At 34.8% G+C, this 27,953-nt stretch overlaps 2 protein-coding genes across 6 annotated transcripts; one reads left to right on the top strand and one right to left on the bottom strand.

Annotated features, from left to right (window-relative positions):
• The first annotated feature begins 3,213 nt into the window (after positions 1 to 3,213).
• On the top strand, positions 3,214 to 8,425 carry LOC112791391 (calmodulin-binding protein 60 B). Its single transcript, XM_025834206.2, has 8 exons — positions 3,214 to 3,782; positions 4,173 to 4,248; positions 4,617 to 4,675; positions 4,963 to 5,459; positions 5,524 to 5,684; positions 5,833 to 6,036; positions 6,437 to 6,671; positions 7,142 to 8,425. The coding sequence occupies exons 1-8, from the start codon at positions 3,700 to 3,702 to the stop codon at positions 7,681 to 7,683; spliced, it is 1,857 nt and encodes a 618-aa protein (XP_025689991.1). The 5' UTR covers positions 3,214 to 3,699; the 3' UTR covers positions 7,684 to 8,425.
• Positions 6,456 to 16,244, bottom strand: LOC112791389 (anaphase-promoting complex subunit 4). 5 transcript variants are annotated; one of them, XR_011880331.1, is made up of 18 exons: positions 15,719 to 16,244; positions 15,534 to 15,617; positions 14,815 to 15,054; positions 14,567 to 14,647; positions 13,975 to 14,126; positions 13,577 to 13,737; positions 13,401 to 13,501; positions 13,231 to 13,305; positions 12,573 to 12,752; positions 12,210 to 12,292; positions 12,038 to 12,136; positions 11,628 to 11,732; positions 10,073 to 10,214; positions 9,702 to 9,929; positions 9,450 to 9,597; positions 9,202 to 9,283; positions 8,805 to 8,944; positions 6,456 to 8,395 (listed from the first exon to the last, which is right to left on the bottom strand). XR_011880331.1 is itself a non-coding variant. In XM_072233474.1 (18 exons), the coding sequence occupies exons 1-17, from the start codon at positions 15,989 to 15,991 to the stop codon at positions 8,850 to 8,852; spliced, it is 2,334 nt and encodes a 777-aa protein (XP_072089575.1). In that variant the 5' UTR covers positions 15,992 to 16,244; the 3' UTR covers positions 6,456 to 8,395; positions 8,805 to 8,849. The 5 variants fall into 5 exon arrangements, 3 of the variants coding, with proteins under 3 accessions (XP_072089575.1, XP_025689987.1, XP_072089576.1); XM_072233474.1 differs by having other exon boundaries at positions 9,450 to 9,602; XR_011880330.1 differs by lacking the exon at positions 6,456 to 8,395 and having other exon boundaries at positions 8,620 to 8,944.
• Positions 16,245 to 27,953: the final 11,709 nt, after the last annotated feature.

Below are 27,953 nucleotides of genomic sequence, written 5' to 3'. Positions count from 1 at the left end.
CTTGTTCAATTGATATATATATATATATATATATATATAACAGATTTTAGAAAATTAAATTATTTTTATTTTACAAATAATCAACTAATAAAAGAATAAATTATTATTTTTATCCATAAAAATTAAAAACGTTGACATATCTATATCTATTCATAGAAAATAAAAATTACTGTTCGTATTCATGTAAGATTGACTTTTGCAAACAAAATTACCCAAACCCTAAATAATTACATAAAATTTTTAAATAACTCTTGATGAGTTTCATTCTTTTCAATTCTTCGTCTAAAGCTCTCTCCCTCTGTCACAATTTCTCCTTCTCCCTTCTCTTCTTTTACTCACTTACCATCTAACTCACTCACTCACTCACTCACTATCTGCAGCACTTCTGTCAGCCGTGAACCATCAATGTCGCAGCACCATTCCTCTTCCTACTCTCTTTCTCTCTCTCTCTCTCTCTCTCTCATTTTTTCTCTTTCACCTCTTGAACATCAACATAGTTTAGCCATTATCCTCTTCAAAATTACAAAAAGGAACAAACACAGATTAAATCGAAGATTAGAACGTACATAAATTCAAAATAAAATCCTAATTTCTTAGAATTGTGCTAAAGAAGCTGTAGTTGAAGAAAATGGAGGACTCAAAATTGTTACTTCTTGAAGCCAAAAACCTTTTGAAAAAGGAGAGGAGAGGAGAAGATGGAGCTCATGGCAGCAAAAGGAGGAGCTACTATTAATGCACAAAGGAAAGAGAAGAGAGAAACATCAATAAAAAAGAAAAGGAAGAAAAAAAATGCGAAGATAGAGGAGAGAGAGAGAACAAAATGAGACTCACCAAAAAGAGTTTAAAAATTTTATGTAATTATTTAGGATTTTGTACAAATAGTAATTTCTATCTTTTACAGTGTTTTCAATTTTTATGAATGTTAGTTTACTCTAATAGAATAATAGATTTAAGAATATTAAGAAATTTGAATTGTTATAATAGAAAGAAAACAATGTAATTATTTAGGATTTTGTATAAATAGTAATTTCTATCTTTTACAGTGTTTTCAATTTTTATGGATGTTAGTTTACTCTAATAGAATAATAGATTTAAGAATATTAAAAAATTTGAATTGTTATAATAGAAAGAGAACAAAAGTATTGGCTTTTTCCAAAAATAAAAAATGGCTAATATGGAGTCAATTTTAAGGTAAAGAGGTTTTTTCCAAAAATAAAATATTTTATGTAATAGTTATCTAATCATTCATTAAAAAAAATTCTTCATTTTCTTATTATTTTAACTCTCCACCATAGCATGCACAGTAACATGGATCTTTAAAGTCGCTATATTATAGGGGTCGCGACAGATACTCGGTTGCCAAATGATAAGCTACACTCCATAATGTTGTCTTGGTCCTCTATGTGCCAATGAATCATTGACACCTGGCGCCGCATTACTGTTTTTTTTTTCCTATAACAATTCCACGGTCCTTGTTTGCGGTTGGCTGAGTGTGTGCATAGCTTTTAATTCACATTCGACCCTTATAAATACAGCCCACATTAACAAACGCTTATGGGCCACCTCATTAAATTCTAAATGATCCAGATGGCCCATCAATCTATTTTCAAATCTCAAATGTGTCCTCTTCATGGCCAAAAAAAAAAAATGTGTCCTCTTATTTTGCTCATTAAGGATGAAAATTTACTAATTTAGAAAGGAAAAAAGAAATAATAATTATAATACAAAGATCTCCCTTGTTTTCACCTCCATTTTCCATCCGAGTGTGGTTAGCGTTAAACACAATGGGCCTATGATATTAATGTGTTGGGTATTAAATAGGAAGCCATTAGTTGTTGGAACAGTTGTTGCTTTCTTAGTGCACGTTTTTAATTATTTTTTGCTTGTTTGTGTATGTTTTGTTTATGGGGTCCGAAATTCCAATACATGTGGGATACAATTATACATTTATACCACTTACGAGGCATACAATTATATCACGACATGTCGGTTCCAATGTTGTTTTCGCTCGTGTTATTGTGTATCTATACACCACATATTTCTATAGAACTAAGGAAACTACACATAACAAAGCCCAAATTCATAGTGATTATGTGGGTCCAGAGCTCCCTATCTTTTGCATGCCCCCGGGCCCCGGCGGCCCCCAAATCTCCTTATCTTTTGCCAAAGAGCTTTCAAAATATGAAGTGGTAATTAATGATCAATTGAGTTGCTGGTCCCATTAAAATACATTGTCGTTGGATTGAATATTTTCGCAGCGAGCATGTGTTGGCTTGAAACTCGACTCAACAAATTGATCAAAACCCCACATAAAATAATTTTATATAATATAATAGTTAAGAGGTTAATACTTATGATATTAAATTATTTAGTTATATATCAAATTATTTAACGATTTTTATTCTATATAAAAATATTTTTATTTGAGAAGTCATCTGAATTATGAATAAACATTAGTTTTTTAAATTGTAATAATATTTCAATTAACATACGAAGGGGTGTATGCGGATCGGATCGGATCGGATAACGTCAAAAATTCTATTCGATCCGCACAATTTTCATCGGATTGGATATCGGATATATCCGCATAATTAAACCTTCTTTCTTTAATCATATTTTTATGTAAACAAATTCAATAAAAATATTTCTTTTATATTTTTAAACTTATTTATTCCTAAAATATTTTTAATCAACCTCTTTCTAAATAACAAAAATAAAATAATACAATATATGAATAATAATTACTAACTAAAACATACAAACAAGTAAATATAATATCAAACATATATATATTTATTTATTTTTAATTATTATTGTGCGGATTTGCGGATCTGCGGATCAGATACGCGGATATAGAGAAGATATCCGCGATCCGATCCGCAAAGAATGCAGATCCGATCCGATCTGATCAATTTGTAAATCGAATTGTATCTGCAATTTTCGGATCGGATGCAGATATTTACTGCAGATCTGCGAATGCGATCCGATCCATAGACACCCCTAATTGTCCGTCTAACATGTGGATTGAGGAAATTCTATTTGTTGAGAAGGCAATTAATTAATTAATTGGCATATTTCTTTATCTTGATGGTGTGACCTAAGCTAAAGGATTGTGCCACGTGGAAGGTCCAGATGTGGCGATGATGTGGTCCGCGAAAAGGAAAAAGAAGAGGAAAAATAAAAAGTGATATTGTGGGAGGGAGATTGCGATGTGAGTGGGAGTGTCGTTGTTAACTTGTTTTGTGCTGTGCGACAAGGGAATAAGCGTCCGTCCCCCATTGCCAAAAAATCGCGTTTAAAGCCAAAACAGAAAGTTCGCATACGTTTCCCCGAAATTTCTCAGATTCCGTACTTTTCATCCTTTCGCACTTCTTTTTCTCTTTCTCTTTCTCTCTCCCCTCTCATTCTTTTGCACCGTCGGCACGGTCTATTTGGCTGCTGAGAAAACCAAGCAAAATTATCACAAACTGCAGATTTTTCCTTTAATTTTCGTTACGCACTCTCTTTTCTTTTTCTTTGTTCTTTTCCGCATCTTTCTTTTGGCTTCACCGAATTTACGAGATCAAACTCAACTGCTGAGTGCTGAGTTTTACGTGGCTGTGTGTGCTGCCTGCTGCGTGCTGTTTGTTACTATTTTCTTTCACCTTCTCAGCAACTAATAAACAGGGAGGTTAACGTTCGGTTTGAGGAATTGGAACAATGCACGGCAGAGAGAAGCGGTGTTTGGATTCAGCTTCAGCTGACGAAGGACAACCTGATCGGAAGCGACCTGCTTTGGCTAGGTATTACTGACTTCGCTTTCTGACATTTTTCACTACTCTTCAGCTTCGCTGAGCTGGATTGGTTTTCTTCTTCGAAATTATTGTTATCCACTTGCAATGTTTGCATGCAAATGATAGAGAAATTTGTACAATGTATGTTTGTCACCTTATCTGCTTTCAATTTTATATCATACTGCTTTTCTGTTAATGAAAAAAGAAGTTGATGGAAAAAACGGTTGTTTATGCGAGAATATCAAAATTTATTTGAAATATGCTTCTAAAGAGCTAAAACGAAGTCTGATAGCAGAAAAAAAAATATTGAATAAAGTAGCCTTGAGTCACGCTATCTTCATCTGTTAAACCTTAATTTGTCTTACACTGACCGATGAATGCATTTATCTTCATTTGCAGTGTAATTGTTGAAGCTCTGAAGGTTGACAGTCTGCAGAAGCTTTGTTCATCACTGGAACCTATTCTTCGCAGAGTTGTAAGAAAATTCACTTCACTGTCACTGTGGTATTAACTCAATATTAGAATCTGACAACTCTGATATTTTACTTTTATTTTTTTAGGACAAGATTGAAATTTTTTATTTTTAGTTTTATTATTTTTTTTAGGACAAGACTGAATTACATCTCTCTCTCTCTCTCTCTCTCTCTCTCTCTCTCTCTCTCTCTCTCTCTCTCTCTCTCTCTCTCTCTCTAAATATGTTTTAATGTTGTTAAATAAGATTTCATAGAACTCTGTAAATGAACTGAATTCTGCTCCTTGGCTTAAAAATTGTTTGACCAAGGCTCTCTCTCTCATAAGTAAATTAAACGTGTCTTCTTATTTTTCTTGCTCGTTGCTTATTAGGTTAGTGAAGAAGTTGAGCGTGCTTTGGCAAAACTAGGCCCTGCCAAGCTTACTGGAAGGTACTTTTTTTGTTCCTCAGCTTGTTATTATAGAATGATTTTATTAGGTAAACTAATCATGCATGACCATTTTAAATTTGACCCTTTTATTTTCTTTCACTGCTTTCATGGCAAGAAATCCTACAACATTATTGCTATAGAATGATTGTATTAGACACATGCCATTGTAGATCCAAACATAAAATTCAAAATTTAGTGACCCTTATTTTCATGATGATTTGTATGTTTTTCAAGGTTGACTGAAATATGTCTGATATTTATACTTTGGTTCTCCCTAATAAATTCAGGTCTTCTCCAAAGCGCATTGAAGGCCGAGATGGCAAAAATTTACAGTTGCACTTCAAAACTAGGTTATCCCTTCCTCTCTTTACTGGTGGAAAAGTGGAGGGCGAGCAAGGGTCTGCCGCCATACATATTGTTTTAATTGATGCAAACACAGGCCAGATTGTCACATCAGGCCCAGAGTCATGTGCCAAACTAGATGTTATTGTGCTTGAAGGTGATTTCAATAATGAGGATGATGATAATTGGACTGAAGAAGACTTTGAGAGTCATGTTGTGAAAGAGAGGGAAGGAAAAAGGCCTCTTCTTGCTGGCGATCTGCAAGTTACACTGAAGGATGGTATAGGAACACTGGGTGAGCTCTCATTTACAGATAATTCTAGCTGGATAAGAAGTAGGAAATTCAGGCTGGGGCTGAAAGTTGCCTCCGGTTGCTGCGAGAGGATGCGTATTCGTGAAGCCAAAACTGAAGCTTTCACTGTTAAGGATCATCGTGGAGAATGTAAGTCTATTCATATTATATCTTCCTCTATTCTCATAGTAATTAAACGTCTGTGAAATTACAGTATACAAGAAACACTACCCTCCCGCCTTGACTGATGAGGTATGGAGACTAGAGAAGATTGGCAAGGATGGTTCCTTTCACAAAAGGCTAAATAAAGCTGGAATATATACCGTTGAAGACTTCCTAAGACTTGTGGTCAGGGACCCTCAGAGATTACGCAATGTAAGGATAAGACTTTTGTCCATTTAGTTTGTTGCCTAGTACTGCAATCTTTTGATTGAATGTTGAGATCCTTTGAATTTATGTTAATTCAATGATTTATAATTATCTGTCGAATTTTTCTGTTGGTTGATTATCCTTCTTTTTGTAGATTCTTGGGAGTGGCATGTCAAATAAGATGTGGGATATTCTTGTTGAGCATGCAAAGACTTGTGTTCTCAGTGGAAATCTTTATGTATACTATCCTGACGAAGCAAGAAACGTCGGTGTTGTTTTCAATAACATCTATGAGCTAAGTGGCTTAATTGCCAATGACCAATATTATCCAGCTGATTCTCTTTCGGAGAGCCAAAAGGTAAATAAATCTCCATAGAAAATTTTGCATTTATTTTTCACTATGGACCACTCCTTGTGGGGTTTCTTTCATGATTTGATGTTTCTTGATGCCATACAATGAAAGCTCGGTTTTTCTTTGGAACTTTGTGTTAATATAAACTCCTTACTCAAGCATAGCATCTATAATTAATGTTTCTGCATGTCTGAATAAAACAGGTACATCTTTGGCTTAGTACAACTCTTATATGTAGCATGTATATAGACTTTTATGTGACAAAAGATTTTTTTGGAAAAAAAAAATGTGGCCCCTTTATATCATTTTTTATAAAAAATCCAAAAAATGGAAAATTAAGAATTTAAAAATAAACTGTGAGGAAATAATATGATCAAAACTCTGAAAATACTGGTGGTCTATGTAGGTCTATGTTGACACATTGGTGAAGAGGGCGTACGAAAATTGGATGCATGTTATTGAGTATGACGGGAAGTCTCTGCTAAATTACAACCATAATAAGAGTTTGGACACATCTCATCCTCAAGCTCAAATAAGCTCTCATGAATATTCAAACTCCTTCCAACAGATTTCAGTCCCAAGTTTACCAGTTCCAGTAAACACAGGGCAGCCTTCAGTGGATTCAGGAGTAACAGTTGGAGGTATTTATTTGTTATATCCCGCTTTTTGTCCATCATGCATTTTTCAGTTCTGTTTTGTTCTATTATGGAAAAAATTCTTTACTTTTGTCATATAAGGTACACCATAACACCAATCTCTCTTCATATTTCTCTGTCAAAACCAACTTAAGGTGAACAGGTTCTAGCCTTTCCCTCCCAACTTTCTTCTCCCATCATTTGACCAATGAAGTAAGCAAACAATGTTTAGACTAGATTGTTGGGCAATCAAATAGTTATTATAGCTTTGGTAGTGTCTTGCACAGCAAAAACTACAACCCAGGTGGTGAATGTTAGTAGAGGAGAATGATTCTGTTTAAGAACCAAATGACCTATTTAGCAAGCTTCTTTTATTCTTCAGTGTAGGCTTTTTTACTCCTGATATGTTTTACCTTTGAAACAAATGGTGAATCCTTAAGAATCTTTTGGTTGCTGACTCATGTGAATATTTCCAGGTTATCATGACGGCACAGCTACCAGATTTCCGATACATACACAAAATGTTAATTCTTGTGTTCAATTTGATAATAATGCATGCCCGCTACAAAATCAGTTGAATGCTTCACACCAAGATCAGCTTCATAGAGATGACAGTATGGTGACACATGGTCTGTTACAATCAGCCACTCATGGCTTTCAGGCTGCCAGCAGTTCAAATCCTAGTAGAGGAATTGAGGAATTGTTCCCAGAGGAAGAGATTCGTATTAGAAGTCATGAGATGCTGGAAAATGAAGATATGCAGCATCTGCTCCGTATCTTTAATATGGGAGGTCAAACTCATGGTTCCCTTAATGCCCATGAAGATGGTTTTTCATATTCATCTGCATACATGGCCGCAAACCCAATGAGCTACAATTGTGATGATGAGCGAGGCTGTTCTTCTGGCAAAGCTGTTGTTGGCTGGCTCAAGCTTAAGGCAGCTTTGAGATGGGGCATTTTTGTTAGGAAGAAGGCTGCTGAGAGACGGGCACAGCTTGTTGAGTTGGATGACTCATAGAATATGCTATTGGAGGCATACATATTTCACCTGTTATAATCTAATAAACTATTCTGGGTTTAGCGTCTGAGAGTGTGTTTGTGAGTTGAAAGGAAAGGGATGGAAGAAAGGATTTGAAGAAAAAAATATTCTCCATTTTACCCTTCAAGCTCTTCACTTCCATAATCCCAACTCAATGCTCATAAACACACCCAAGTCTTTGTTGCTAACATGCAGAGTTGCCATCGTGCTGAAGTTTTGTAGCATGACCGAAGGCATGTTACTATTTGGTGCAGGGTTAATTTAAAAGCTTCCACTTTGCCTCAATCGATAAAATTCTCTGCCTTTGTAGGAATGTTGGTCTGCAAAGTCTGCAACTACTCTTATGTAACTGTTTTACTTGTGATGTTTTCCACTCAACATTCCTTCCTGCAAGTTGCGCAGAGACGACAGTTTCGTGCGGACTGCAGGAATCTAAGGAAAGTAGGATTTACCAGAATGTATTAAATTCTGTGCAGTAGCTTAGATGTTGTGTAGTAGGCCCCGTGGCCTCGTAGCTGGAATCAATTTGTACTTGTAGCTTGAGTGTTTCAGCAGTTGTATGTGTCAGCGTAACATGTCGGGAGGTAATAGCATTGTGATGATGCTGATAATCATATGTAGTCAGAGAAAGATGCTTAATCCGGCTTTGTATAGTGGATGTACTTGTAGATAAATAAATCAATAATTTTAGCTGCGGAATAATAATACTGTTAGTCTGTTACACGCGTGGAAGAATTTCCTTCATGGAGTTGGTCATGTTTTCTTTCTTTACTATTGGTTTTGTTGTTCATCCGGAAAAAAAGGACAAAAGAGAAACTCTAACTCCTAGATTTAAAAGTTGAGTTTTCATAATCACAAAGCACTAGGGAAAAAAAAAACATTGATTTTCGAGCTTTAAGTTTAACACATTATCTATTTTAAATATCTCATATCATCTAATAAAATTATCAATTTTAAAATCTCATAAGAGTAATATAAGTTTAGTATCAGTTAACTAAATCATCATTTAATGGTTCTCCACTATTAACTTTATATAAAATAGAAATGATTTTAAAAATTTAAATTACATAAATAAATATATTAAGATCTGACAACCATACTTGGACAGTTGTACTTCATCCTGAGAATGAGAATTCAATTAGATATTATTCTGCATCTGAGACTTCATCCTCATCTTCCTCCAAAATGTAGACCAGGGCACGCTTTCTCGCAGCAAATACACAAGCCACGCCTCTTGATGCTGCCAGCAAGACATATCAACGAACAGGGAACAGTTACCCACATTATGTTAACCAGCTTGACTATAGGAAAATTCAACAATAAGGAGGGAAAGAGAACATATGTTTTCAAGGGCCTGACTATTATTAGAAATACGTTGTATGCTTCCTACATTTAAATTCTTGTGACCTAAACATTAATATATTTCACTAGGTTGATTGTTCTCGCATGAATTCTAATGCATTTAAGTGACACATACAGAAAGAAGAGAGTACTCACCACTAACTGCCAAGGGAGCAGCTACGGAATGAGGAATGGTGCGGGCTTTCTCGTCCCCTATGTTCAGGTGGGCCACAGAATCCTAGGTGCACACAATTACAAAAAAGGGTTGGTGGAATTTGGAAGTTGGAAGAAACTAAAAGTTGAGAGCAACTCATGGTACTTTCATTATATACACGTATTTGTTAGTACAGAGATTATTAATTTACGTTATCAATCGTGAAGACAATGGGCATGGTGTGACTTACCTTCAGTTCTTGCAATGTCCAGTTGTCTGTACAAGCAGATCTTGATATAGAGACATATGGTAGATCACTTGCGTGCATAATCATCATACAGCCATCTACAGCGCTTTCTGATCTCTTTGTAGCTCTGTTTAGCAGCATGACAATTTGACTATCCTGTTTCAAACATCACATTTAGATCAAAAAGTCTGGAAAAAATAAAAGAAACCGAGTATAAAAAGTTGTATGAAATATTTATAATTTTATCGTTGTTACCTTATACAAAGACAGATCCACACATTGATAATCAGCTGGAATATATAACAGCACAGCTTCCAAAGAACTATAGCCGTTCTTTAGACAGTGTGAGTCGTGCATAAATCCTCTGACAATGCATATACAATTTGCAATATCTGAGAAAGACTCGTCGGGTACTTGGAGAGATACATAATCAATATATTGCTTTTGACAGGTGTAATGTGACAAAGAAGCTTTAGAGGAATCCTACAGAATGAAAACAAGTAATGAAGATAAGAATACAGCACTTCTGTCAAATTAGAGAACTGAGATGAAATTCAAATACAAATCAAATATAACATAAAAAGGCCCAACAACTGGGACTGACATATTGAAGATTAGATAAATACCTCATAATATGATACTGAAGTGGGAATTCTCATGGATGAAGGTGCTTTTGATAGAGAAGGAAGAGGACACAACGGCAGAAAATCCTCGCATAATATTTTTCTTGAGACCGTAACAAAAGGCATTTCAAAAGCCTCTCTAAAGCTGTAATAGTCACAATGAGAATCTATAAAATCCACCGACATAATTGGAACTGTGAAGAATATTTATGGATTGAGGAGTGCTACACATACAAGTCATTTTTATTTACAAGTCTTACAAGTTGGGCTTAACACGCGCGTTACTGAATCATCTTCGCGTGTTTCATCTTCGTTTCCTTTTTTACGAAAAAGAAGAACAGACACAGAGAAAGAAGAAGAAGAGGAAGAGGAAGCACGAAGAAAGAAGAAGAAGAAAAAGAGGCACAAAAAAAACGTGAAAACGGCGTGAATATAAATGACTTGTATGATTTGTATGGAAAAGCGTTCTCTCTTTGCCTTCGATCTCCTTCTGTTTTTTTCGATTTTCATGGTTTCTGAAATCAAGCTTTGAAATTGTTTTGAAGATGATGGAACTTCAGAAATACACCCGAACGATTACAAAAATACACCCAAACGATTACAGAAATACATCCAAAGGATTACAGAAATACACACAAACAGTTACAGAAATAAACCAAACGATTACGGAAATACACCCAAAGGATTACAGAAATACACCCAAAAGATTTAAGAAATACACCCAAAGGATTTAAAAAATACACCCAATATAGGGGGAGACAGTATATTTCTTCTTGAAATCTTTTAATGTTTGCTAGTTAAGGATGAGGCACATGACAGAGACAATCTAGAAAAAAAATCTAGAAGAACAGTAAAACAGTACCTTGAATAATGTTTCTTCGTTTTTTCTGGTGATTTTGATGAAGGAGAAAGAGAAAACGAAAAGAGGAGAAGAAATTTCAATAAAAAAAGTGGGAGGAAGAGGTGGTGTTGATAACGATGATAACGAGAGAGTAAAATTACGAAAAAGAAGAAAAAGAGACACGGAGGAAGAGGAAGAGGAAGAGGAAGAGGAAGAGGAAGCACGGAGAAAGAAGAAGAAGAAAAAGAGGCACAAAAAAAATACGTGAAACGGCGTGAATATAAATGACTTGTATTGAAAATCACTTGTATGTGTAGAATTACTCTTATGGATTAAGGACATGACTTGCTTCTCTGCAGAGAAATTATGGACATTTATTTTCTTTTATTTTTAAGTGAAGGCAATTTCTAAACAAGAAGCTGCACCTTCCTCACTAGTGCTATTTTCAGGTGCCATCCATTCAAGCTCAGCATGTAAACTGGATCAAACAATGATACTCAAATGCCAATTCTCCACGTCATACAACTAAGAATAAATTCACAATGGTTTCATTCTGGTGGAAGCATAATTACAGACAAAGAAAGCAGATAGTTTTGTTCACAACATTTTCTCAGCATTTTTGTTATCTTGTTCACCACATCATCAAAGAATGAAAACAAGAAGAGGTCAAAGCAAAGACTTATCCAAACTGGTGGCTAGAACGGAAGAAGATAATACCTTATTTCCATCTGCTGGAATTCTTTTGCCAATGTTCTTCTTAGATATTCAGTGTCAGAACATCCTCCAAACTGAACTAATTCCCGAATTCTTTGCATTGTTTCCCTGAAAAGTTTTATTCTATTAAATCTAAAATGCAACTAACATCACGAAGTCATGTCAACTTAAACTATTATAAAACAAGGACACTCAAGACCATCTAATATCTTACTATTTACATTGCTCACTGAAAATTTCAATTGCCAAGTATCAATTACATTCAAAGTCCCATAATAAGTTAATAACTGTACAAGCCATAGTTGAGCCAAAAGGATAAATAAATATGTAATATCACGCACAGTGGAAATTTACATCTAATAGATTTAAAAAAAAAAAAAAAACCCCGAGTATGGGGTAGATAACAAACTTACACATCAATTTCAATATCATAGTCTGCATCTGATATTTCCAGCAATTGTTTAACTGGATCTTGTTCATATAAAAACTTCAGGAATATAACAATAAGTTCGCTGCCAACACCAAAAGAAAAATCAGATAAATAACATCTTTAAGCCCAAAGCATTGATGAATAGTTAGACAAACCTGTTATATGGTAGAAGCTGGTCACTTGGTTCTGACATGAGCAATTTTATACATTTTAAGAGCCAGTTGAAGAAATTTGCATACTGGCAAAATAAATGTTAGCAGCCAGTTAAAAACAAAATCAACAGACACAATAGGCTATTAAAATGGTATACCATGTGTTGATTTTTGCCATTCATTTTATACTTTAGTGGGTCACATACTGCAATCTATCATTCTATTAATACACTCTGGTCATAGAAATATTCATATCTCATTATTGCAAATCTCATTGAAGTATATAACTTATCAAAATTACAGAATACTATTTCCAAATAGTAAAGTAGACCTACTATGATCCATTTCAAACATAAAAAGGCACACCTGCTGCAAGACAGATGAAAGAATCCTCATAAATCGTTCAACTTGAACAAGTAGCATACCAGCCTTTTCTGTTGCGTTGTTAACAAGTGACTCATCCAAGCCAATGCCATTATAACGTGCACGCCATCTTGAAAGCCCTCTTAGTTCTCCCATTCTGAATCCAATGACTTCCGCAGCAGGCTTACAAAAATATTTATTGATTCAATTTCATATATAGTAGCTTGCACTGAAATTGAATGACTATTTTGAGTAGATTAAAACAGCAATTAACTTCTAATATCACGTCATTAATGGGAAAACCAACCATCCTAGAACTTCAATCAACTAGGCGACTAGGCATGGTTTACATTTGACATCTTGACAATTGATACAATAAATTACCATACACCAGTTGATAATTGGTCCTACGATTGTAACCTCCACCTTTAATATTAAAGTAGGTGAATTTTTCTTTTTCTTATTTTAACTTTAAAACAAAATAAATAAATAAAAAATACTAAGATTCCTTTGGGATATCAAAACTGGAACTCCATGCATTTTTGTGAAAGATTTTTATTTATTTATTTGGGAAGATATTGAACTCCACCTGCTTCAACTAGTAACACATTTTTATGCAATCAGTAAATATTGCAGCACAAGGAAGAGTACAATAGTATACCTGGAGGTGGTCCAAGACAATACTTTGGAGTTCTTTGCCAGCACCACAGATAACCTTTGAAATGCGCTTGACACCCTGTAAAGCAATAAACTTGCTGAATGAAGACAGCATTCATAAACTGCTCAGTAATAAACGAACACGTAACAAGCTATATAAGGTTGTCTGTATACCACTTCACTAAGAGTGTTAACAAGGAATTGATGAACTGGTGGACTAGTCCTTGCACCACCCAAAAGACTCAGAAACTCCTCTTGAGGAGAGGAATCAATTCCTAATTATGAGTGATTTGAACAAATTAGTTACAAGATATGATGCAAATGAATTATATCATTGTTAATTCAGTTACCATGATCTATAATCAGAGTACACAAAGAGCTGAACTTCTCCTGAAATGTGTGCATCGCATCAGACCATTGCCTACACATGACTGATAAAGATGTTCGGACAACCTCAGTCAAATCCTCAATGCTAGAAGCCTGTTGAGCTACTTGATGAAGCTCATTTTTCCTACACAAAGGAAGAGGGAAACCCATTGAGAAAATATGATGCAGAATGTATATCCAACAAAAAGCAAACCTAGAAAGCATGGTACCATCATTTTCATTTGTGTTTGTCTCAGAGAACAGTTTTACATTAACAATAAAAGAATGTGATAGAAATTAAAGACCATATCATAATGAATTAGATTACACATCTTAACTTATCTCATGTTTTAGTAGAATATGCATTACTCAGAAAATTTACCTGTCACAGAATATAGATGTGTTAAGTGCTAGGCAATGCAGGCCATGCTCATTGTGCCCAGCCAAGTGAACATCCTTCAATTCATCACCAACCACAACAAGGTCTCCTGAGCACATGACTATCAATCTACAAAGATCTTTTGATAAGGCAACCTAATGATATTAACAACATTAGCTTCCACAAGTATATTATAAGAGTAGTAAGAAACTTATGCAAGTTATTGTTTCAACTTCTTTCTTGTCTGATTTATTCATGCATTGATTTTGTTGAACATGGACTCTCTCCTTCACCTGATTTTTCCTAAGAGGTACACTTGGTAGCATTTGGTCCAATAATTCATTACTCCTCTAGTGATATTTTGAACAAATACCAAGATCGATTATCCTCCTGGATATAACTTATTGTACCACTTAAGGTTATTTCAAACTGCTCCTTTAAGTCGATCATAATCATTCACATGCTTATGTTTATATATCATACTAGTCGATCTCCGGCATCAAAGCATTGTTTTGCATTTTCATGCTTATGTCCCCAATAAATGGGAGAGTGGGACCTCAAATGAAGTAGAGTGATCAATAGAAGAAGAATCTACCTTGTGTATAGAAGCATTTAAAAGTTTGTAAGTAGTTTCTGCACCCTCGCGGGAAAGTGGAAAAGTAAGATCATATATGTTCTGAAACATCCAAAGGCAAGAGAAGTGTTTAACAATAAGATCATGTATGTTTCATCTCATCAACTTGACAAGCACAAAGATTAGAGTGCCATCTTCTATCATGCCACAATAGGAATTGGAGAAATGAAAAAAAAAAATGACAGCTTCTCAGGTAGACAATAACTTACAATTTTCGATATAGGAAATATACCAAATATGCTAAAACAAATATTTCCATCTTTATCCCCACTGCATAGAATGTTGAAACGCTGGAGAGAAGAATTTGATAACTCCTGAAATGATTCTTCACCATCATCCATGAAGCCGTTATCTCCTGATACTAGTCCAGGCATCCGAGGAGCTTTTGGAGCAGGAGGAAAGAAACGCGAGGTTCTATCTTCATATTTTGAAGTGTGACCGCAGTCGTCCTAGAAGGCAAACTGGAATGTGAAGATTAAAATAGTAGAAAGAAAAATGAAGACACAGCCAGTCAATATTATGCAATCCAAATCCCAAGAGAGAGCACAGAAACACAAATGCAGAACAATAGAAATGGGAATATTCTCTAAGTAAATAGTGTACGCTTGACAAAAGGAGTATTGATTCAGATCTAATACTGCATAATGTGTGAATCTATTTAACATGCATAGACACTAATTCATTTTTCTAGCTTTATTACGAATGTTCAGTAATCAAGGGGAGATAGGACAAAGACAAACAATAATTCAACAAAATGTAATTATTGCTTTGTTGATTTATCATTGTTTCCCAGCTTCCTTTTTCTTTATTCCAATTTCCAAGTATAGTTGGCCTGAATGTAATATACGAGATTTTCTGTTTAGCGTGTACTAGACTTGCTCAACTTTGAATAAAATAAAACTCAACAGCTATTAAATAAGAAACATACCCTAACTAGGTGATTGTCCTCCTCCCAGTTGAGACATATAATAGCAGAGCAATGCGATTTTAAGCTTCTTAACAACTTTCCATTCTACTTTGCACAAAAAAAAGGAAAAAAATCAGATAATTTTTTGGCATAAAAACATTAAGTAAAATTAACTATGAAGCGCATCAGAAGAAAAGAAGCATGACTTCAACATCATGGAGTGACAAAGTTCCATCGTCAAGTCCAACAGCTATGGCTTTGCCGTCAGGACGCCAACAGAGGGAGGTTATGGACTTTCCCGGGGAAATGGTCCAAAGGCGCTGCCAATTGAAACGGTGGAGCAAGATCTTGGAGTCGTGGGTGACCAATGCGAGGAGGTCCTTCTCGGGATTCCACTCCGCCATTGTAACATGAGAAGGGAGGGGTTTATCGAACTGGAGCTGAAAGGGAACCACGCGACATGACTCCTCCGTTTCCATTTCTGCTGAAAGAGGAAGTGAAGTGAAACAAAACCCTAAAACGATGCGTTCAGAAGAATGAGTGAGAATGAAAGATTGAACTACTGAGTCTGATTGGCAGAGAAACTCAGAGAGTAGAAAGCCTCTGCCGCTAAATTCAAACAAACTCTACCAAGGGCTGGGGCGGTTTTTCTTCTTTTCGCCACTTATATTCAATTCAATAATTTTTTTTAGTTCACTTCAAATGTATTAATAATTGTAATAAACAAAATAAGGCTCAATTTTGTTCGTTATGGAACCATGAGTATGATGTGCTTGGATATTGAAATAGGGCGTGCTAGAATAAATGGTGGGACAGTTTTATGTGATTGGCAGGAGATAGAACTCGCATGGTCTAAGTTTTTTGTTTTGAAAAAATTTTTGAACAATTCGAAGGGTTTGATTTGGAAATTACTGAAATTTGAATTTCATAACATGCAAATCGGACTGTGGATTTTATATATATATATGAATTTTTGTTTAAATATTAGAATGAAGTCGCACGATCCAAGTTTAATTTTTTAAATTTAATTTGAATCAGCTCTTCCTAATTGTTGGCTCCGATTTAGGGCTATTGTATATATAAAAGTGTTCAACTCGTAGAAGAGTCTCAAATTTCTACTTCTTCTTCATCTTGCTCGCTTCTTCCTCTAGTTTCCTCCATTTTTGTTTTTCTCCCTCTTGGTATGTAGTTCAAAAATTTGGTAGTGTAGTTTCTGTTGTTATTTAGTGGAGTGAGAGAAATGGATGACAGAATTCTTTTAAAAGTGTATTATTTTGGTCAGATTTTGTTACAAACATTTGAAGGAGTAAAATTCATTTGTGAAAATCCGTTAGATGTTATTCCCTTCACAATCTCATTTGAAGAGCTAAAAGGTGTGATCTGTGAGAAGATAAATTTTGAGATGTCAAGGAAAATATCTTGTATTTTATACAGATATCTCATACCGGTGTTTGGTGGATTCGTCTAATTTCAAGTAAAATATGTAATGAACGAAGCTAGTTTGCAAGAGATATGTTTAACGTATATTGAACGTCGTGCTCAAATCTCGTTCATCGAGTTGTACGTTGAGTTCGAACAATCTGAGGCCGATCGGAATCTTGTACGCGAAGATTACAATAGTGACAGTGAAAAAGAGTTCGAAAGCAATTACGAAGTTGTTGATTCAGACGGTGATGAAGATCAAGGTGACGGCACCATGGCTCCAAATGTGACGGACGTAGCAAATGCACTTGCAAACGAAGTGCCGTTTGAGGAGCCATATTTCATGCCGAGTTTTAGATTTAGATGCCATGCATGTTCCGGAGTTTCCGGAATATATGAGTGCAGGTACGTGATTGTGTATATTTATAAATAGGATTAGAAGCTTGTAATAATTTAGATTGATCGATGGACCAAATAGTTAAGTGAAGTGTGAAAAGATACTCAACTAGCATTTGTTTATCGGTTTATTTAGTTAAGTTTAAGGTAATAATGTTGTTAGTTAGTTAGTGATTTAGTTTAAAAAATTAGTATTTAATTATGTGTTTGTGTTGTTATTTTGTTTATAATGAGATAATGACCAGATGTACAGTTTATTTATATCATAATTGATGCTATGAGTATTGATTTACTTCTAGTTTTGATTATTAAATATTCGTTTATTAAGTATTTTCTGTTCGGCTGCCTTCGCCGCAGAAATTTCTATTGTCGCAGACGATGAATTTGCTGTTGGGATGGAATTCAGTTCCAGGGAAGCTGTTATTAAGGCAATGAAAGAATATACTATCCGAAGAAGTGTAGACTACCGGGTGTATGAGTCGGAGCCGTTGACATTTTATGCCAAGTGTACACAGTATGGGTCAGGGTGTGATTGGCTGTCAGGGTTAGCATGATCAGCAGGAAGCACTGTTGGGTTATAAGGAGGTATAATGGTAGTCACACCTGTGCCAGAGCCACCATTTCTCAGGATCATTCTAAGCTGGATTCGATCACAATTGCAGAAGCCATCAAGCTGTTGGTCGAGGCTGACCCCTCGTTAAAGGTAAAATCAGTTATTGCATAAGTGCAATCGAAGTTTAACTACACCATCAGTTATCGGAAAGTATGGTTGGCTAAGCAAAACGCAGTGGAAAAAATATACGGAGGTTGGGAAGCATCGTACAAAGTGTAAATCCCGGTTAAATTAGTAGATAATTAGTCAATAAATTAGTTTTTAATAAGGGAGATTAGAAATGTGAATATTATATCAAATTAGGATAGAGCTCATCGAAACGAGAATTTTGACACTAATTTTGAAGAAAACGATCTAAAATTGGACCGAACGGGCCGAACCGGTTGAACTGGGTCCAAATCGGACCATCGGCCCAACCAGGCCATCACATTAAATGAGCCCAAAAGCTCTTCTCTCCCACATTTTACCTGAATGCAGCGTGAAGCACCTAGGGAAGAGAAGTTGCGCTGAACCCTTACAGCAATCTTCCGTAAGCTGTAACTTCTCCGTCCGAGCTCCGATTGTCGCACTGTTTGCGGCCACATGTTCACCGTGTCGAGCTCTATGTTTCTACCAGAACAATTTAATAGGTAACTTATTATTTCACCTCAACCTCTTCTTTCCCCCAATTTTCAAAATTAGGAATATGAAGGTTGAATTTCTTTGATTTCTGATGTTTTAGGATCCAATTAGCTTGAGAAAAACGTTCACTCTTGCTTATGTGAAGTTTGGGTAAGGTGAGGATATGATAATTCTATTTTATTTTCATTGAATTTGAGCTTTGAGTATTAAATTGGATATATATGTATTATGAATGTGTATTAGGTTGTAAATAAATAATTGGAGCTTGAAATTGTGAATATTGAAAATTGGAGGAAGCTGATTAGTTGAATTTTGAAGGGGCTGCCTTGGTTTTAAATAATTTGCTTTGGTCATTACGTGAAAATCGACCAAAGTATGGTTTAGGTTTCTTGCATTTAATATATAATGTTTTGTGAAAACTTAGGCTAGATGACCATAAGACAAGTTAGATTGCATGTGTATATTTAATACTTAGTATCCTGTTGATGAACATGGTTGGTTAGTTGAATTTGGTTGTTGGATTTGAATATTGTATAAGTTTAATTGTTGATCTGAGGTAGATTTATTGTGGTGATTGTTATGATGATGAGGAAGGGTATGTTGAATTGAAAAGAATGCAGGTTTGGACCTGAAAAGAGTGGCAAAGTCTGAGTTTTAGAGGAGATGCTGCAGAAATTTTATAAACATTAGAGATTTTGTTTATATGATTATTTAAAAAGATTTAGATTCAAAGGTTATATGGTTTGATTTTGAGTTATTAAGAAAATGAATATGTTTTAAGTTTGATTCATTTAGAAAAGAATGAATTATGTTTTGAATTGGAACTATTGATGGACGGAATGGAAGGTGCGATAATGAAGGATAATGATTGAATATGATTGATGTATGATGATGAATGAGATGCGATTGAGAATGATGTGGATGTTGATGAATTATAATTGAATTATTTATATGGCTTATGAATTTGAATGATCTGAGATATGAGATTCCCTGGATAAAGTACCGTGACTTGCCACCACGTGTACCAGGTTGAAAGCTCGATACTCTGTTACCCTGCGACGTAAGTGTGACCGGGCACTATATAAATTCCCGGGAATGTTACCCCCATTGAGCAATATTAATTATTTGAGAAAAGCTATGCATAGACTCTTGGGGATGCACTTCGGGGGACAGTCTAAGTTCAATTCAGACTTGTCGGGTTGGCTGGATAACTGACAGATGAGCCTCATCAGCCATAAGACAGGCATGCATCATATGCATTCTAATTGAATACCTGTTGTGCATTAACTGGGTGTGCCTAAGTGTACTTGCCATGCTAAATGTATATTTGTTACTTGCAGTATTTGTAACCTTCTTGTGTCTGTCTTTATCTGTTTATTTGTCTATGAAATGCTGACGAAGATGGAGGTATGGAGGAATGGCAGTATAGGACTTAGATTTAAGGTTAAGTTAGGTTTAAATATTCTTAGAAAACCACCTTTTAAGGCTCCTGTTTAATACTTTAAGCTCTATAATCTGAGTGTCGGCGTTCTAGGATTGCCTCTAGCATTCCCAGGACCTTATGTATTATGTGTGTGGCACATTTACCATACTGAGAACCTCTGATTCTCATTCTATACTATGTTGTTGTTTTTCAGATGTAAATAGAGAGACATCTCGTTAGGCGTCTGGACTATTGAAGTGGAGTGGTTACTGGTTTATTTTGTTATGCTATGATGTATATATATGTACTTGGCTTTCTCTCCGTATAACTTGTTCCTTTTTATCCTCTTAGAGGTTTATGGAAAGGCAGGATTGTGTATATGTACTTCTGGGTTTTGGATATGTATGTATATATGTGTAAATATTCTCCGGCCAATCTTGACTTCGTGGGTTGAGTTAGGAGCTTGTTATTGTGTATCTTTGGCAATCTATTCATACTTCTGTTATCTTATATTTAATAGTTCTAGTTTTCTTAGCATGCAAGTTAACTCGTACCTTGAGTGTTGCGCTTTTATTTCGCGATTTTTTATTTCCTCTATTCTTCAAAGCTCCTAACATATTATAATTCTTCTGCTATTATATATACATTTTATTCTAGAGGTCGTAATACCACATCACCTCTGTTTTATGACTTAAGCGTAAAGCTCTATGTGGTAGGGTATTATACGAAATATTGCCTATATGGTTTGAGGCCATGTGTCATAAGGAGCCATCAACTGTCGTCCATTTCGAGACTATGCTTGCATATCAAGGCGATGACTTGCTGATTGATATTCGGGTATTGCATAGAGTATTTTGGAGTTATTATCTCTGCATTAGAGCATTTGATGGCAGTTTCACAGGATGGCAACAACAATATCGTCCAAATTGCATTTGCTATTGTGGAGGAAGATACTTCTGATGCGTGGCACTTTTTCCTCAGTAACCTGCGACAACATGTTGTCACTCGGGATGGTGTGGGGCTGATATTTGACCGACACGAATCTATTAATGCATCTGTGGCACGCAGTAACGAAGCTTGGGAACCTCCCAGAGCTTTCCACATGTTTTGCATCAATCACATAGAGTCAAATTTTCTGAGAAAATTCAAGGCACCGTACCTACATCCAGGTCAGTTGCTTCGACCGGCAGAATGAGGTCTTTGAGGTGCGTGAGATGCCAAGTGGACTGGAATATGCCGTCGACCTCCATCAACAATGATGTGACTGTGGAGAGTTCCAGGTGGACCGGATTCCTTGTCGACATGTCTTTGCATGTTGTGCAAATCAACGACTGGATTGGCAAGCCTATGTGCATGATGTCTATAAGATGAACTAAGTTCGGCGGGTGTACCGAGCTAGGTTTAGGCCACTGGGAAATCCAACTACATGGGCCGCTTACAATGGGCCTCGATTCGTACCGAATCCGTTTCTGAGACGCGTTTCCAAAGGTCGGCCCAGGATAACGCGCTTCTTGAATGAGATGGATACGCGAATGTTATGTCGTCCCAGGCGATGTAGGCAATATGGGGCTGAGGGACACAGTCGTAGTAGATGCCGTCAGACAGCTAGTGCAAATGCCAATAGAGATGCTCAGTAGATTAATACGTTGTGATATCTGAACCTTTGTAACCTATGACAATCTACCATGTGACAAATGTGACTTTATGTATTATCCAAACATTCCTCCATATTATGATATTTGAAACATTATGTTACGATATCTGAAACATTATGACTATAGCAACTAGTCCATGAGATAGATAGTAATTATACATAGAACAGTTCATTAATACCTAAAGAACTTGAAATAGTTAATTAATACATAAAGAAGTTTACTGATAAATACAAAATGTTAACTACACAACAATTACTTTCTCATTGCCCACTTTATATCCTTCACAAGATTCTTGCATTTCTTGGTGGTCTTTTTGAACACATGAGTGTATCGACTAGCGCTACGACGTGACAGATCAACCTTGAGATTGTAACATTTTCCTGCTTCATCTGGAGTACGTGCCTTACCTGTATCCAATTTAATTAAACAACTACATAAAGTAATCAAACTAGAAGAAAGACCATAGTAGTATAATAATAAGTTCTACAAACCAACCAAGTATACCATATAGTCAACTGAATCACAATATAATCAACTCATTAAACAAGTAAAGCAATGTATAAAAAATATAATACCATCATTACGGGATTCTTCATCCTCGTCGGACTCCTCTATTTCATCCTCATCGTCCTCGTCCTCGTCATCCGGTTCATCTACTAGATACCCATCAGTCTATTGTTCAAGTGTGTTAGCATTTTCTTGAATAAGACTCATTGAAACACAATTAGGGTTTTGACTATTAAGAATCTCACGACCACCGTCACTCCTACTAGAGCCAACAGATACAAACTCTCCAGAAGCACCGGACGAAGTGGCTAACAAATGCCACGCATCCAAGGAATACCTACCCGCCATAAAGTAATCAGGCTGCTAGGCATATTGTGATTGTCCTGCATCTGCAGCCATGAAACCAAGCAACTGGCTAAAATAATCTCATTCTCCTATGTCAAACTGTGGCATACCCCAATGCTGCTGATGTATTAGGTACGATGGGGTAAACTGTGTTTGAGGTACATATTGGTTTGAGGACATATGTTGTTTTTGTGGAAGTGGATTCGGAAGTGGAGGGGGTGGTGGAGGTGATTGTGGCTCCTGCTATTGATTGTCAACATCCATATCCTAATTACCCTCATTATTCTCTTGAACCACAAGATTGGACAAGTTCAAACGGTCCCCAAATTTTGCTCGATACCAGTACTTGTAAGTATCCAAGGGATGTTGTGAAGGCATGGGAAGCTTAGTAAGAACGTGATTATACCTATTTGTCCACTGCATCACCCAAAATGAATGAGTCGTGGCCGTGGCCTAGTTAAGATTCTTAGGACCAGTCAGGACTTCTCCGTGTGCCTTGTCTAGAATCCGTTTCTGATGCAGAACTCCCTGAACAAAACTGAACTGTCGTCTATACCTATCAATTGCATGCCACTCAATGCATTCGAAACTAACCAACGGCATCGTAGAGCTCCAACAGACCGAGTGCATGTAGATGTCTGGAGAAATTATGTCCGGATCCACACGATCGACAGCATAAGCAACCCACACAAACTGGAAAAGATAAAGTAAACTCATGATTACAATCCACTTCACAATCACAATGACAATAATAGTAAAAATAACAATAAGATTAATACTAACACTAAACCCGAAACAAATTCTTCTTTAATGAAAACACACATGACCTTCCTGAAGATCATCCAAGGCCTTCCTAAAATGAACAAGCGTAAGATATCTATAGTGACGGTCTCCATGCTCCCAGTTACACCACCTAATATGACTTATTTCATTAACACAATTGGATTCTAAATAATAAGATACTGGGTGACTGTAAGATAATATTACCTGTTTGCAAGCGGAAAACTGCGGGGTTTCCTAGGAAGTGGCGCTAGATATGGCAGGCGGATCCAAGTCCAACCAAGCAGAAGTGTTAATGGACCATCGATCTCCTTACAGTCATAACGAGATGCCCTACATAACGCCATGTATAGGTGTGCTAGGCATGTCAATCCCAACTGTACTGTCCAATACTCCCAAAATCACGAAGCAGTGGTAGATACTTCCAATGCACACCTGCGCCAGACTTTGTCCCCAAACAAGATCGTTCCGATCAACAACATAATGTGGTATTTTACGTACCTCTGTATACTGTTTTCATCAGTCAACTGTAAGTTTTTTTTAGATCCCGCAACCAGGTCAGTTTTATGCAGCTTCCTCTACATGCCGACTTACTAGGTGCAAATCCAAATCGGTGTAAACGCTCTGCCTCTAAGGTTTCAAAACTACTCATTGTCATCCCTGTGACTGGAAGACCGTCCGTCGGAAGACCAAGAATTATTGCCACATCTTCAAGCGTCACAGCACATTCACCGATCGGAAGGTGAAAGGTATGTGTGTCTGGGTGCCACCTTTCGATTAAAGCATTCACCAGTGCTTTCTGATATTGGACTACTCCAATCTGAGATGCATGATAAAAACCAGTTTGTCGTAAGTGCTCCTCCACCCTTTCATTGTACCGATCCGGAAGGATTGGGTGATCACATGTCAACATCCTTAAACTCTACAAACACATAACAAATTATTATTAGTCAACTCGTTAACATTTACTAATTTACTACTAGAGCAACTAAAATATCAAACTCGTGCTAAGCTTTTTCCTAATTACAACATTTAGTATTAACCATGTACTAACCCACCAATTTATTAACTCTCATTAGTAAAATCTGCACAACTAACTCAACAACATATTGATTGAAACCACACAACTATCATAAATTATCTTACTAAATCCAATTAAAACAAATAATTTTAACTTCTAAATTAACTTAATAATCCTAAAAATTATTCATAACTAATTATTAACAATAACAACTAATACATAATTCCAATTCTCATTAAACTAATAATGCTCCTATTTAATTAACAATCTAGCTTAGTTGTTTATTTACCCACGGTAACACAAAAAAATGTTATAATATCTAAAACTAATTATAAAATTTAATTAACTAATTATAACTTTAAAAATGATAACTTTAAAAATTATTACAAAAATATTCTAACTACATTTAAAGAAATATTCTAACTATTATTTTTACATATATTTCTAAATTTTTTTAAAAATAATAATTATTCTATTTATATTCCTAAATTCAATTTCTAACAACAATAATAATAATTAACTTCCTAACAATAATAATTATAATTATAAGAAACTAAAAAAATTTTCAAAAAAATAACATAATCAGGTAAAAATAATAATAATAATTTACATTCCTAAATTCAATTCTAACAACAATAATAATAATTAACTTCCTAACAATGATAATTATAATCATAAAAAACTAAAAAAAATTCCAAAAAAAAACCCGACATAATCAGGTAAAAATAATAATAATCATTTACATTCCTAAATTCAATCCTAACAATAATAATAATAATAATAATAATAATAATAATAATAATAATAATAATAATAATAATAATAATAATAATAATAATAATAATAATTAACTTCCTAATAATAAAAATTATAATTAAAAAATATTAAAAATTTTCAAAGAAGAGTATAACATAATCACGTAAAAACCAATAATAAACATTCTTACTTAAGTTCTCACAACAATAATAATAATTAACTTCTTAACAATAATAATTTTAATTAAAAAATATTAAAAAATTTCAAAAAAAACTTACATATTTTGAATGATTAAGATAATGTACGATCAACATCTCTACATTTTTTTTTTGGCATTTTGAACTTACTTCCACCATACAAACCAAGAACCAGTGGAGAAAGGAAGAAGAAGTAGTGGCTCTTCTTTGGAGAAAAAGATGAAAGTGAAAACGGATGCTGGGTATAGGTTAATGTTGGGTATAAGGACACCGTACCGTTGGGGGAGTCATCTGCGTGCGATACGTGGATGGAGAGCCAGAACTCGCATGGTCTGTCTCCCAACTACAACTCGGACCGTCCGAGAAGGCTGACTAAAAATGCATGGTCCAATTTGTGGCTTGGCTGACACCACACCACACACAAGTCAAGCACCCCCTTCTCTATAACCGCGTTCAACCCAAATTTTAACTCCATATTGAAATTAAAAAGTGACAAAATAAATAAATAAAGGCCCAAATAATTCTAAACTATTATTAGGGTGATGTTAATGCAGAAGCAGAAATGGCAAAATTCTTTGAAGTGCGAAGATTTTGTGAAAATGATCTTAAATAAAATTTTAAAAATGGATAATTTTTCCTGTGAAAATGAAAAATGAGACTAAAATTTTTTTGAAGTATATGTCGAGAGTTGAGTGAAGATTTCTGTCCCATTCCCACTAATCTTTAAATTATTAAATTTATTTAAATATCTTTAATAATTTATATATATTGAAAAATATAACCCTAATTTTAAAAGTGTTTTCTTTTTTCACCGTAACGCTGCCTCGTTTCACTTCCCAGTTACTATCCATGACCATCTAATTATCTCTTATCGCGACGTCATTTTTCCTTTTCACTGCTGTGTGACTGTGTCCTTATATGTTATAATAATATTTTTTGATTTTTTTTATTAGAATTTTCATATAAATGATCAATATAGGAAGATGGAAAATGAGACTGGCAAAAAATGAGGATGCGGGGTAATACTTTTCTATGGCGGGAATTAGGACAGACACGGAGAATAAATCTAGGGTCGGGAACAGAGAGCGAAAAGGTATTCCCGCTTCTGTCCCGTTGTCATTCCTATGTACAAGTGTTTTGTAACTAAAGCTAATAAACTTGGCATAAGTCGAGCGAAAAAATGTTTTTATTTTTAGAAATTTTTTTTAAAGAGTACAAAATTTATTAATATAGCACAAAAAATTTATAAATTTATCGATATATGGATATAATATAAAAATATTTGCACACAGTACATAAAAATTTGCACATATTATATAAATTTTTGCTATGAATATATTTTATTAGTTGGGTGAATTAATATTTTAAATATGTAATTCTCTAAAAATTTTTGTATAATGCACTAAGATTTCTGTATTGTATACTAAATTTTATGTGTTGTAAGTATTTTGTTGGTTGAGTGTAAATGTTTTAAACATGTGGTCTTTCAAAAACTTTATTGCTGGCACTAAAATTTTTGTGTTATGTACCAAAATTTATGTATTATGCATCGAAATTTGTGTAATATACGTATTTTATTGGTTGGATATTAATATTTTAGATATGTATTTTTAAAATTTTTTATGTTATATATTAAAATTTTTTTATGCACCAAAATTTATATATTATGTATTAAAATTTCTATGATATAATTTTTAAACATATTATAAGCGAAAAAAATGACGAAAATGACGAGAATGATGATAAAAATAAGCAAAAAACAAAGAGAAAAAAAAAAGAAGAAGAAAACAAAATTAAACAACAACAAATAAAGAAGATTAAAATATATATGGAGATCAAAATTACAATCAGAAGTTAAAATCTTCACATGGAAATGCAAGAAACATACTACCCGTTTTTTCTTTTTTCTTTTTCTGATCGGTGCAAAGTCAATATTCAAGATAAAGGAGTTATCACATTGAAAATTCGATGTGTTTCTTTTGCAACCATGTGAAGGAAGAGGCTACCCATTTAATTTTATCTTGTCCTAATTAATTTATACAATTCTGATATCACATAATATTCTAAGTTTATTGGATATATTATGAACAAAATATTTATTATGATATTTTTTAATTTGATAAATTAATAATTAATTTGTTATAATTTAAATTTTATTTAATAATTTATCATTGATAAAGATGTTGTTGTATACATAAAAAATATTCAAATTGCCGATAATTATTTAATTAGACAAATGAGGTAATTATTCGACCAACTCAAGTGGATAGGCTACACATATTGTTGTATATGTTTGTTGTTTGAATTGGTGCTTTTCTAGTAAGGATAGGCAAAAACTTTGAAGTATGGCAAGAGATTGAGAAATAAAGCATGAGGGAAAGAGCACAAGGCCAAGTTCAAGAAAGTTAGCAAGCAGGAAGTTACAGTAGTATAAATATCATTCTCAATTTAGATTCAATCTATTCCTAGAAAGTAGAATAATGTTGGCTCCAACAAAATGTCCAATATTTTGTGTATAATAATATATTCGGTAGAATCAAGAAATGGTAGTAGAACGGCTACAGTTTAAGGCCTGCATGTGCCACATCAAGTATGAACTATGAAGTATGCTACCAATTATTAACAACATTATATTATACCTTATAAGATAAGAAGATGAAGCCGGCTATAGTAACTTACCTCCAGAACTATACTTGTCCTATGCA

The sequence above is a fragment of the Arachis hypogaea genome, chromosome 3, assembly GCF_003086295.3.
Source record: "Arachis hypogaea cultivar Tifrunner chromosome 3, arahy.Tifrunner.gnm2.J5K5, whole genome shotgun sequence".
NCBI classification, from domain to species: domain Eukaryota; kingdom Viridiplantae; phylum Streptophyta; class Magnoliopsida; order Fabales; family Fabaceae; genus Arachis; species Arachis hypogaea.
This window is presented reverse-complemented; position numbering and strand designations above follow the sequence as displayed.

Excerpts from the sequence above, each read along its gene's own strand:
- LOC112791389 (XM_072233474.1), bottom strand. The coding sequence starts at position 15,991 with ATGGAAACGGAGGAGTCATGTCGCGTGGTTCCCTTTCAGCTCCAGTTC. Across the intron at positions 12,137-12,209 it reads CAGCTTCTACCATATAACAG|CGAACTTATTGTTATATTCC; the intron begins GTTTGTCTAACT and ends TGGTGTTGGCAG. Across the intron at positions 9,603-9,701 it reads TGGATCTGTCTTTGTATAAG|GATAGTCAAATTGTCATGCT; the intron begins GTAACAACGATA and ends TGTTTGAAACAG.
- LOC112791391 (XM_025834206.2), top strand. The coding sequence starts at position 3,700 with ATGCACGGCAGAGAGAAGCGGTGTTTGGATTCAGCTTCAGCTGACGAA. Across the intron at positions 3,783-4,172 it reads AAGCGACCTGCTTTGGCTAG|TGTAATTGTTGAAGCTCTGA; the intron begins GTATTACTGACT and ends CTTCATTTGCAG. Across the intron at positions 5,685-5,832 it reads ACCCTCAGAGATTACGCAAT|ATTCTTGGGAGTGGCATGTC; the intron begins GTAAGGATAAGA and ends TTCTTTTTGTAG.